This window comes from Pinus tabuliformis, chromosome X (assembly GCF_031772625.1).
Source record: "Pinus tabuliformis cultivar Carrire ecotype Pingquan chromosome X, CPIR1, whole genome shotgun sequence".
Classification (NCBI taxonomy): Eukaryota; Viridiplantae; Streptophyta; class Pinopsida; order Pinales; family Pinaceae; genus Pinus; species Pinus tabuliformis.
The window spans coordinates 246,118,928-246,132,196 of record NC_142308.1 but is presented as its reverse complement, the minus strand read 5'-3'; the positions used below and the strand labels follow the sequence as shown (position 1 = coordinate 246,132,196).

At 34.8% G+C, this 13,269-nt stretch overlaps 1 protein-coding gene across 5 annotated transcripts in view; it reads right to left on the bottom strand.

Annotated features, from left to right (window-relative positions):
- Positions 1-12,970, bottom strand: part of LOC149139294 (sugar transporter ERD6-like 16) — a 145,020-nt gene extending 132,050 nt beyond the window's left edge. Inside the window, exons 1-9 of one of the 5 annotated variants that reach the window (XM_089452988.1) lie at positions 12,885-12,970; positions 12,486-12,623; positions 11,846-12,353; positions 11,679-11,741; positions 10,819-10,908; positions 10,392-10,451; positions 10,217-10,282; positions 10,058-10,123; positions 9,856-9,931 (exon numbers count right to left, since the gene is read on the bottom strand). In XM_089452988.1, the coding sequence (XP_089309114.1) occupies positions 9,856-9,931; positions 10,058-10,123; positions 10,217-10,282; positions 10,392-10,451; positions 10,819-10,908; positions 11,679-11,741; positions 11,846-12,040 (616 nt within the window). In that variant the 5' untranslated portion in view covers positions 12,041-12,353; positions 12,486-12,623; positions 12,885-12,970. Of the gene's footprint in view, positions 1-9,855; positions 9,932-10,057; positions 10,124-10,216; positions 10,283-10,391; positions 10,452-10,818; positions 10,909-11,678; positions 11,742-11,845; positions 12,461-12,485; positions 12,863-12,884 lie in introns of those variants that run through there. The other 4 variants (XM_089452990.1, XM_089452992.1, XM_089452991.1 and 1 more) reach the window with 4 other exon arrangements.
- Between the last annotated feature and the right edge of the window lie 299 nt (positions 12,971-13,269).

Below are 13,269 nucleotides of genomic sequence, written 5' to 3'. Positions count from 1 at the left end.
TGCTGCCAATGGGTTTCCTTCCAGCCGGCAACTCCACTAGATCCCAAGCCTCATGTTTGTGCAAAGATGCCATTTCATCAACCACGGCCTCTTTCCAGAGTTTTCCATCCTCTGAATCTACTGCTTCCTTCACAGTTCTAGGATCATCATCAGTAATAGATAAAGCAAAATTTGAACAGAAAGCAGATGGACTATACCTTTCTGGCTGCCTTCTTTCTCGAACTGATCTTCTCACACCCAGAGTTTGTGGCTCTTCATCTTTTGATTCCTCCTCTACTCTAGAGTTTGATTCTTCCTCCTTTAGCTCAAACTCTATCGTCTCAGGTTCCTTTGGTTGGACTTCATGTTTAATAACATCTTTTACCTCTCTGAACACCACTTCTTGGCTGTACAAAACCTTCCTTGTTACTGGGTTCCAAAGCTTATAACCCTTTAAACCATCCTTATACTCAATAAAGATGCACTTTTCAGATTTACTATCCAACTTGGTTTGTTTCTCCTTTGGAACATGTACATATGCATCACATCCAAATACCCTCAGATGTGAAAGAGAGGGTTTCGTACCAGTCCATACCTCTTGTGGAGGCTTATCCTCCAACGCTGATGAAGGTGATCTATTGACCAGGTAACATGTTGTCTCTACCGCCTCTGCCCAGAATTCCTGTCCTAACTCAGCACCACTGAGCATGTTTCTTGCCCTTTCCATCAACGTCTTGTTCATTCTTTCTACAACTCCATTTTGCTGAGGTGTAGATGGAGTAGTCTTTTGTCGTGCTATACCACACTTCTTATAGAATTCTTCAAATTCCTTACTACAAAACTCTCCATCGTTATCTGTCCTCAGCACTTTTATCTTCTTCTTTGTCTGGTTTTCCACCAGAGCCTTTATAGGTTTTTCTAGAGATTTAGATCTCCCACTCGATGACTTATTTTTGTTTCTGTTCTGGGACCGTCCTCGTACAGATAAGGCATCACCATTCTGGCTCTCCATATTTTTCTGTCTCATCTCCTCCGTCAGCAAGGATGAGACTATTTCATCAAACTGCAAGACAGTTGCATTGCTACCTATTGCAATAACTAGACTATCCCACGAATCTGGTAGAGAACACAACAAACTAATGCACTTATCTTCATCTGAAATTTTCATATCAACAGATGATAACTGACTTACCACAGTATTAAACGCATTCAGATACTCTGTCACCAAGTCTCCATCTTTCATCCTCAGGTTATACAGCTTTTTCCATAGGAACAATTTATTCACCAGAGACTTAGATTGGTACAAAGTCCCTAACTTGTCCCATAAAGCCTTTACCGTAGCTTCCCCTGATACATTCAGCAATACTGAATCTGAGACACACAATCGTATTGTGCTCTTTGCCTTCCGATCCAACTTCTTCCATTCTTCATCAGACACTCCCGTTGGTTTAGTACCTAGATCTACCGCGATCCACTGATCTTTATCCACCAACAGATCCTCCATCTTGAGTTTCTATAACTCAAAACTCTGACCATTAAATTTCTCGATCTCTATCTTTCCACTGCTCGCCATCTTCTTTCACCACCAAAATCGATCCCGCGGATCTCCCACTGAACAAGGTCTACCACAGGCCCAAGCGAAACCCCTCAACGACAAAGGCGTCTCCTTGAAGCCAAAACAGCTCTGATACCAAACGTAGGTTTTAACCCCGTAAAGAAATTACTTGCATACGAATTCTAAAACACAAAAAATAAACAATGCGGAGCATAACACATGAAACACATATACACTAATATTTTCCCCTGAATCCCAAAACCGAGACTACCAGCTTGATTTTTCATTATATTCCTTTCAATGTTACAATACATATTTATACATGTCGAAGCATCCAATACCATGGACCAAAAACCATCGCGTCCAAAGCCATAGACCGAAAACCATCGTGTCCAAAACCATAGGTAGGTCCATCCAACCTAACATAGGGTCCAGAACCAAAATTTTCCGGGGCGCTGCCCCGAGCCCCATAGAGTGGGGTTACCTGCACCCCTCAAATCCCCTGTGACTCCCCCCGCTATGCATTCCACGCAACGAAGGTGGGGCTCCGCCCCCCTCCTAACCCCCTGGTTAACTATGTGGGCTAGTCGTGGAAAGAATATAACACAACCCAACAAAAAAGTCTTAGCTCCATTTTAGGGGCCAAAACAGTGTGGAGATCAAAAGCTCAAATGTACTTTGGGGAAGAATATTTTAAAATAAATATGTTAAAGATCAATAAGATCAAGATATAATTAGCATATACCTCCTAACAACAGAGTCAACACTATGGAATGTAGAAAGTCAACAAAGAGCTCTTATACAAGAACACAACATCTAGGAAATTTAAAATGGCAAGAAAGTGCTCTTTTGAGAAGATGCTTGGAAGCAACTCCCTAAATTCTCTAAGAAACAAGACCCTGTTCCTCTCAAATAATCAAATGCAAAATTCAGACAAAATAATGTTTTTTCATTATTGGGACTACACCAATAACAATTAATAATGGAGGTCTTGGCTTCCAACACATCAATGGATAATCCCACTAGGAATGTATGAATTAGATAACTCCTGGGCAAGTCTTAATGCAATAAAGATACAAACCAGTGAAAAGACAAACAAATAAGACAATGATATAAATTCATTGGAAATTTCACCATAAAAGAAGCATGTAATATAATTGTAGGAAGCTAGAATCTCCCTCATAGAGCCATTCGGAATAAAGTTTGGAAGCAAAAACCGTGGCCCAAAATTTCCTCTTTATTATGGCTCATTGCTGAGAACAAAATCCTAACATGGGACAATATAATTAAAATAGGCTTCAAGGATCCTTCCTATTGTTATTTATGTTAGAACCAAGGATAAATAATGGAACATATTTTCAAAGGATGTCACTACATTTGAACCTTATGTAACAAGGATGCCATAATATTATATCAATCTGACAAAAAAGGGATAATGTTAATCAAACTAGAGAACAATGGTGAACAAGTATAAATAAGAATTCCATGGTTAATAGAGCTTGGTAGCTCATCCCAGGATTCATTCTTCGGGAAAATTGGAAAGAAAGGAACCAGAGGATTTTCCAAGTTTAACTTTAAAAATTCTAACCAAATATGGCAAAGAATACTTGAGATATCCATTAAATTGGTCTAAAAACCCTTGTCAACTTTAGAATGGCAAGGGACTAATCAAGATATGACAATCTTAGCATCTCTTCATATTTCTTCAAACCAATCCTTATTCATGTCAAAACCACCCTCCCTTGTCTCAGATGCTCCTCATCATTGGTCTCCTCCTCCTCAAAACTTCATCAAGATTAAATTTTATGGAGCTTTAAAAGGAAATCCATGTCCTATTGGGTATGGAGAGGTCTTTAGGGATAACATTGACAAAATCCTGAAAGTCTATAATTGCTTCATAGGCATTAATAGCAATACCATTGCAAATCTAACGAAATTGGAGTAGGACTTGTAATTGTGAAAAGGGAACTATACTCAAGGTTAATCACATAGGGAGATTCATATATCATCATTAGTGCGATAAAAAAACTTCAACAAGGATCGCCAATGGAGGTTGCAAGTAGTAATTGATAAGATATCTAATATTATACCTCACATCTAAGTCCTCATCCTCTCTCACATAAAGAGTTCAACCAACAAAGTTGCAGAAAAATTAGAAAATACATGAGTCAATAATATGCTCAACCCTCTTGAAATTAGATGTGATCCCTCTCAAACTAATTCCATCACTGAAAGTAGTAAAGTTCTAACAACTCAAGACATCGACTCCCCAAGTGGGGTGATAACCACAAGCATAATATCTCATGAGGACCTAGAGAATGTTGATTGCATCAAAAACCCCATTGACCCTTCACATGATATGGACTTGACAACTGGTGTTTTGAGGGTGCCAAGACTACGTGGTTTAGGTGGGGTGGTAGTAGAAGAACATTGTGTGCCATCACTGTGCCATAATGAATAATTGTGGGAATAGATTAGACCTTGAGGGCTTGGTACCCTCAACTTGGCTGTGGATTGTCCATCTGTTGCATTGTATTATACCACCATTAGCAATGAGTTCACAATGTTGTGTCACGATGGTTCATCACTTCAAATTGTTTAGGGTAGAGAAGTAACTTCATAGAATCTCATCCATGTTAAATATAGGATGACTTAACCATGAGGTACATCAAGCTCCATGGTTCGACCTTCTATGTTTTCTTTAGTTTGAGTCTCTCATATGCTCTATACGAAGGCTATAATTTTTTGACCTTAAGCCTTGTTTTTGAAGTACCTTTGTACCGTCAAAGCACCTCTGGCTTATTTCCTTATGCTCTAGCCTTCCAAGTATCTATCTTTATTGCTTCATCTATCCTTGTTATCTTAACCCCCTAACATTAAATCCAATTATTTGTCCTCCAAGCCTCTTCCTCTATAGGTTTGGTTTATATCTCTTTGCATTGGTTTATTTAGATAATACTTGTATCTTAGGTCTCAATCTTCCTACCTATTTTCCCTTCTATATTTTTATTTCTCCCCACTAGAATTTTATTACCTTCTTTGATATCCCTCAACCCATAATTCTTGTTTCCCCTAGCCTGTGTTAGGCTCTGTCTATAAGTAGGTCGATTTGTGGGGCAATCCAGTTCTCCATGCCAAGAGGTCGAGACAACACAAAAGGTGGAAATAAATAAGAGACCCTATGGCTCGAGAGTGCAATATGCTTCCCAAGAGGCAACCAGTGAGTAATAGGAACAAACTCCTCTGCAGATATGGGAATAGATCTCAATTTATGTTGGAGAAATTAGGATGTACAACAACTCATTGGGATGTAGATGTTGGGATTAGAAATTGGGTGCGATATGTGGCCAATTCCAAAGCTAGAGACATGAAGCATTGGAAAATTATTGAATTGCACTAACACATTTAGACAATGATTGGAAAAAAAATTCAAGACATGGACAAGGCGCAAGATGAATTTCTTCTTCAATTGGAAAAGGTAATGCTTTAGTCGAAGGAGACCAAAAGTAGGCTTCATTCCTCTTCTCAAGTTACAAGCCCCTTAGCAACTGTTGCAAACACTAAAGCACATTATGGTCACAACTTTCAAGTTTTAAATTAGCTATCAGTCTTCATAAGGATAGGTAACATAGGAAAAATCCATGCTTATATAATATCATTGTTCTCATGTTTATTAAAAACCTAGATCAAATTATATGGATTAAAAGTCTATTTTTTAGCAATTGGTTGAATTTCCTATGTGGCCATCCAACCAAACATGTTTGATAAGTTTTTTTATTTTCTACAGTTTAATAAAAAAGATCTTAGCTTACAAAAAAATGGATAACCAAATACAATTTATTATGATATTCTAATAATGAAAAAAACACATTTAGCTTAATTATAAATTAAAAAAATCATTTAAAGAATTGCTAGTTCATATTTAAGAATACCTTTATACTTAAAATTGTTTTTGAGTTATGAAAATGTGGTTTTATCTAGTTCTCTATTTAAATTTCTTTGGTTTCATGGTTTTAAATATTAATAATGATGTTTTTCCTCTCATAAAGTGAACTTGAAAACCTGTAAATGTTATCAAACCAGCTCACAAAAAGATAGAAAAGATAGATCAAGGACTTAAAAATCAGCCTCTTCGAGGGGACAACTCCCTTTACATTACACAAATGAACAATTATTCGATGATACAAATGACAAGACCTCCTTTCTATATATAGGAGTCTAAGGGGTCCTAATACAATCACATAACAATAATGTTGTAGGGGCACAACAATAACAATAGTGGGCTTCTATGGGCATAATAATAACAACATGGGGACTATATAAGCACAATAATATAATAAGGGGGTTGCACTAATAACAATAAGGGGTTATACTAGTAGTATAGGGACCTAACATGCCCCTCTCCTTCAAAAAGTGTTGTCCTCAATGCTTGAGTAGTTCTGGATGCTTCTATATAAAATTATCATCCTCCCACGTGGAATCCTCAGTGGGTAAGTTCTTCCACTTGATGAGATACTCTAAAAGTTATTGATTATGTAACTATCGATTTCTTGTTTTTGTGACTGCTTCTGGTTCCAATATGATTTTTCAATCCTTGTCAAGTTCTGGCAATATTGTTTGAAGTGGGATCTTCTCACCTGTAACATTCTTTAAGCATAAAACATGGAAAACTGGGTGCACTCGGGAAGATGCAGGAAGCTCCAATTTGTATTTCATAGTACCAATCTTTTGTAGCACCTTGTATGGACCATAATACTTTGGTGATAATTTATTATCCTTCTTAGCTTGCTTGAGGGACATTTGTTTGTATGGTTGTAGTTGTATAAATACCCAGCCACCTATATCAAAACTTCTTTTGCTGCAATGCTGATATGCTTGTTGTTTCATTCTATTCTGCGCTAAAGTGAGGTTATCCTTTAAGAGTTTGAGAACTTGTTGTTGATGCTCGATGTGATCTTCCACTGCTTGAACCTTAGAATTTTATTTTAAATATGATGTGATGGACGGTGGCTGATATTCATAACGTGCCATAAATGGGGTCATTTTTGCTGCAGTATGGAAGGAAGTGTTATACCACCATTCAACCAGAGGCAACCACTTGACCCATTGTGTCTGTTTATCAGATACAAAGCAACGAAGCTATCCTTCCAAACATTTGTTCACTATCTCAATTTGCCCATCAGATTGAGGATGATAAGATGAGCTATGAGCTAACTGAGTACCCAAATATTCCACCTCTTGTACTCCAAAGAAAAATTTGGAGCTTTTTGCATATAATTGTTTCTCCTCCAATAGTTTGAGCACCTTGTCAACATGTTGAACATGATCCTTCCAAGACTTTTTGTAGATTAGTATATCATAAAAAAAAACTAACACAAATTTTCGAAGGAAGGGTATAAAAATGGAATTCATCAAACCTTGAAATGTAGAAGGTGCATTGGTAAGGCCAAAATGCATGACCAAAAATTCATAATGACCCTCATGAGTTCTAAATGTTGTTTTTGGAATGTCTTCAGTCTTGATTCTGATTTGATGATATCCGGAACGAAGATCCAACTTGGTGAAGTAAATTGCTCCATGTAATTCATTCAATAATTCATCAATGATAGGAATGGGAAATTTATCTTTAATAGTGAGCTTTTTGAGCTCCCCATAATCCGGACATATGCGCCATGATCGATCCTTCTTGTGTACCAATACCACTGGAGTAGAGAAAGAACTTTGACTAGGTTGAATCATACCAACCTCTAGCATTTCTGCAACCATAGGTTCAATTTCACTCTTTTGGGCATATGGATATCTGTAAGGCCTGATGTTTGGGGGAACACTTCCTGAAATCAAATGAATAACATGATCTTGATAAAAAATAGGCGGGAGGACTTTGGGAGTTTCAAATACCTTGAAATGATTGCCCAAAATGTTTTGGAGATCTGGAGAAATAAATGATTTCGATGTGGGAACCTCTAGTGAACATAATTGTGCAATTACACCTCGTTGTTCTTTCTTTAGACGCTTTTTTATGATGTTAGAGTTGATTATCTTTCCCGGTTTCCCTTCGATACCCCTTAATTCAACTTCCATTTCTTCCCCAAAAAAATTCAAGAAAAGTTCTTGAAAATTAAAAGCTATCGTACCCAAAGATTGTAGCCATTGGACTCCTAGTACAACATCTGCACCACCCATTGGAATGGAAAGCATTGGACTACTCAAGACATTCTCCCATGGATAGCTTGATATTATGGCACTTTCCAGGGAAATTTATGGTTCCTCCATTTGCAACCATTACTTGACACTCTGGTGCTGGATATAGGAAGCAATTCAATTCATTGGCTATCTTACAATGAATAAAATTATGGGTACTACCTGAATCAATCAATACTATTACCTTTTTCTTCTTGATATGCCCTTCTATATTGAGAGTTTGAGGAGTGGTAATTCCTGTCAGTGCATTACAAGATATGGTTAGATACATTTCTTTTTTCTCTAGGATTGGTTCCTAGTGTATATCCTCTTCTTTTGACATTTCTTATTCCTTTTATTGCTCCTCTTCCCCATCTATGTAAATTAATTTATCCTCGGCACACTTATGACCTTTAGTGTATTTTATATCACAATTGTAACAAAGCCCTTTTGCTCTTTTTTCTTCCAATTGTTGTGGTGTCAACCTTGTAGGTGGTGAAAGGCTAGGAGAAACAACACTTCCATCTTTATAGTTGTGAGTGGTAGGCTTCCTTGTTGCCATAATTTTGCTTTCCATTTTTTTTGCCAACATGAATGCCTTCTCCAATGAATCAGGTTCCCAAAGGTGAACCTCATGTTGGATGTTATCCTTTAAAGTCCCTATGAACACATCAATCCTATGCTCCTATGGAATATCTTTTACCCTTATATTCAATTTTTGGAAGTCCTCAATGTGCTCCATCATTGAACCCTTTTGTTTGAGATTTATCAATTGGCTTAAAAAGGTGTTGCTTTTTGTATCTTCATAATGTGCTATCATTTCTTCCGTAAAAATTGCCCAAGTGACAAATTGTTTACGAGAGCAAATCCATCGATACCTAGCTATTTAATTTTTTAATTGATTCATTTTTTTGTGTTTTGTGCTCTTCCACCAAAAATAACCCAGTGGCAACACCACTTCATCTTTCACATTATCGTACATCTTAACCCCTTATGACAATTTGATGTTTATCCACAACTACACATTTGTCTTTCCAATCTATTGCATAGTCTCATTTTCTTCCGCTATCTTCTATTAAAGTGAAAAAAATGAAACTAATTCATTCCCTACCATTAAAACTCATAACAAGAATTTGTTTTTTTTTTTCACTTTACTCATTTGTTCTTTGTTTTATCTAATTCTGTGTTCTGTTCTTTTATTAAATAGAAAAGAATCTCAAAATCAATCCATTCTTAAGAAAAAAGAAAATTATATTAAAATTTTACAATAATTAAATTCTTAATCAATATTTAAAATAAAATAAAATTTAATAATATATTTAGTTATTTATTCTTATTACCATTACCTCTTAAAAAAAATTATATTAAATTTTTACAATAAATAAATTGTTAATTCAAATTTAAAAAATAAAATTTAATAATATATTTAATGATTTATTCTTCATATTTATTTCAACCCAATTAAAATTTTTCCTTTTTGTTTCAACCCATTTATCTCATCATCTATATAAAAACAATGAATTTATAAAAAATTCATGCTCAAATTTAATATATCATAAATGTTTATATATTATCTCACATAATGAAAGTTCATAATATTACAAAGTTAATATAATTTTGATTACTGTACCAGACTAAATTTATAAATATATGATTCTCTCTTTTTCTATTTCAATGAATAATATAGATTTAAAAATAAGCTTCCTATTATATTGTTTAAAAGATTATACACAAGTACGATTCGATAAGAAATGTTATTAATATAAAATAATTGTTATTAATTATTTTGATAAGAACTCTGATTGCTATTTTAATACATTTTAAATCTTAAAAAAATTAATATTTAATATAAAATATATAATTTTTATATTAATAATTTTATTTCTTAATTATTTAAATTAACCAATCACAAAATTTTCAAACATTTATACTTTCCTAAAATATAAAGGAAACTTACAACACTATAAAATACAGAAAAAAAAAACCTTTGTAAGTTACCTCATTTAAATTTTAATAACCAATTAAAATATATCACACCAAACCCTTGTTTACTACACGCGATAATGCCACATTCCACTATTCAAAAAGGGGAAATATCTTAATATTCCTGTATTGCAGAATAGAACTGAACATTTTCATACCAGTGATAGCAAGAGTGCGCCACGTCACCAGCACTCCAAGAAGATAAACTATCAATGTTCCAGTCGTTATGAAGAGCTGTGAAAAACATAACACTTTCCACGTTACTTATATTAGATTGTTTTACTGCATCAACATTAATTTTATGATCTCCCATCCATTTGCATAGATTTGGCTTCCTAAATACAGGGGTACAACAAGTACCTGATTTGTAGTTGTAAGCACTCCTCTCAAGCTTCTGGGAGATATTTCAGCTATATACACAGGCACCTGTGTAACATTTTTCAAAGGTAAAACAAGTAAAATAAAACTTTGAAAAGGGATAAGAATTAAGTAGCAACCTGAAATATAATTAAAACTTACTGTATAAGAAGTTAGCCCAACTCCATATCCAACTAACAGTCTTCCAATATCCAATGGTAGAGGATCCTGCAGAAGAGTTCAAAATATTTTGTGAAAAAAATCAAACCAAACATTTACATTTTTTTCAGAATTATGAAGATTTTTTCTCTACAATTAATCAAGCTGCTGCTCATACCTTTGCAAAAGCTATGGCAAGCCACCCAGCAATGCAAAATACTGAGCACACTCTCAAAGCCTGCATTCAGATACATATAAGCTTATATTGATGAATCCACATCAGACAGTATCTTACAAAATAATATTGCATTATCCAGAAGAATATGACCTTGTGTTCAGGCTTTTATAAATCCCACATCAGGTCCTAATACTATCATATATTGTATTTTTCAGAAGCCAATATTTCCTCACGATTGAAAAACACCCATGCCAGTTTCCTCTGATCTTGTAAGGAAGATTAAAAAACACCCATGCCAGTTTATTTATAATGGTTATTGAGATAAAAGAAAAAAAAAAAAAAATTGGTAACTTTTTTTTCTAAGTGCAGACATCTCCCACTGTAACTGGAAAGCACCTTACCTCTCTCTGTTAAAAAATTTGCTTACCCCTTTTCGACCAAGGTAGTCTGCAATATAGCCACTCATTATTGCACCCATCATGGCACCAATTGTTAGCAGAGAACCAAACGTAGAGTACTGCATAATATCCCATGTTTTTAATAAATACAATGCTTAAGGTCTGAGTTCATTCTTGCATACTATGATAGTCATGTAAATATTATTTATACTATAATTAATGAGGACTGCATTGAGAGTCACAGGCTTGCATATTGCTGTCAAAAGAATTCTAAATGCTATGATAGCCATGTTCATCTTCTTTATACTAGAATTAACAAGAATTGTGATGTGTAATCAAATCACAGATCATTCAGGTCAATACCAATATCAAACAAACTATTTTCAATCTTTAGTCTGAAATTTCACTAAAGATAGTTAGTTATAAACACAACTCAATGTTAAACAAACTATTTTCAATCTTTAGTCTGAAATTTCACTAAAGATAGTTAGTTATAAACACAAACTCAATGTTTTTCATAAACCAGTGAAGCTTTTAAGGAATAGCATAAATTCATCGTAGCTCTGGATTTGTAACCTAAATTTATGAAGCATAAATTTTCACTTTTATTTTTAAATTCTAACTTCTTGATTAAGATTGTATAATCTTTACACCAGAAAAACATACAATGAGTAAACAGATACCTCCCCACCTATGCTGCAGAAGTACCCTTGCTTACTCTTCTTGGTACACTAAAACAATCAACCATTTACAGTTTTCTAAAACATTTCATTCCTTAAAATGTCTGTACCTCTGCTTACTCTTAATGGTACAATAAAACATTCAGCGATTTACAGTTTTCTAAAACATTTCATTCCTTAAAATGTTTCTATTAACGTTGTCAGCACACCTGAGATAAGGTGAGGCCAAGATCCTCTATGATCCCAGACTCCGTTGGAGAAGAGAAACCCACCTGCAACAAGCCAACAAGATTATAACTTGTTCCATTTATTTGAACTCTAGTTCATTATCATTTTTCCCCTTATGAAGTGACTTTAAAGGATTTGAGATACTGACACTAAAGCCGAATCCAACTGAACCCAACACAACAACAGAAGTACTGATCAGAACAACCAATAACGAGCCGCTATGGCAGCTCTCTGGCATCCTTTCCTTGTCTTCAGTAATCCCCTCAAGCAGAGGTGCCTCGGTGTTATTGGATTCTAGTTCACTCGCTTCCCCTGTTCTCTCCATGTCTATTAGGATTGCCATATTCTGAAACTTGAGCTGCTGAATTATGCCCGAGTTCCCTTGAATTACAATGAAACCAAAGCTGCTGAATTATGCCTTAGTTCCCTTGAATTAAAATGAAACCAAAGCTGCTGAATTATGCCTCAATTCTCTTGAATTACAATAAAACCAACATGGCCCATCCAGTACGAATCAAGCCCTACATTCCCGTTAAAAGTATATGGAAGAAGGCTGTAGATAGCGAGCTACAACCACAGTTCACACCAAGGGAGAATGGCAGATATTGCATAGTTACCAATGACCATATATCACTTTGAATTTTTATTGATATTTTCTGGAAAAAAAGAATTATTTAAATTTTTTGGATGCAAAGAGAATGAAAAACATTAAAACTAATTGAGTTGCTATTGATATGATGTGGGAATTTTTTTTTGCAATATACAAATGCTCTCTCTACTGTACATACCTAGCAGTCTGCCCTCTTTTATCCATATCTTTTCAGCTCTCTCTACTGTACAGACCTAAAAAAAACGCAATATACAAATGTTCTCTCTGCTGTACAGACCTAGCAGTCTACCCCCTTTACTCCATATCCATATCTTTTCTGATAAATCAGATTAGTATAAAGGAAAAGAATCAGATTGATACAAAGGAATCTGAGTTTCATATCAGATTTAGAAACAAAACATATTTTGATATATACAACTTTGATCATTCTGCTATTAAATATATAATATATAATGTCACTTTTCATCTGCATACTCTCTGCAAACCCAAAAGTCTAACAAGTTGTAAACCTGACAAGACCAAATTGTATACAAACCAATTAACTACTATAAACCAAAGTGTCCTGCAAGTTGCAAACCTGTTAAGAATAAGCAAGTTGTAAACCTAATAATACTAAATTGCACACAAACCAATTAACTACTCCCAGTGAACTAAAGACTCTCTGTAAACTAAAGAATATAACAAGTTGTAAACCTTATAATAATAAACTACGCACAAACCAATTAAATAAAGTTAAAGTCAAATTACAGAACTTGGATAACATTTTTTTATTTATAATTATTTAGATAAAATTTTAAAATCCAAAGATATCGTTTTTACAGTTTAGAATATGCTTTTTATGCTGTGCAGGAAAGAAATAGACAGATTTGAATTCTCTTGTTATTCTGATGCTGGGTCAAGGAAAGCAGACCTTTCTGCGCATGTCTACTTCACTCATTTCAAACTGCGCATTCATTATATTT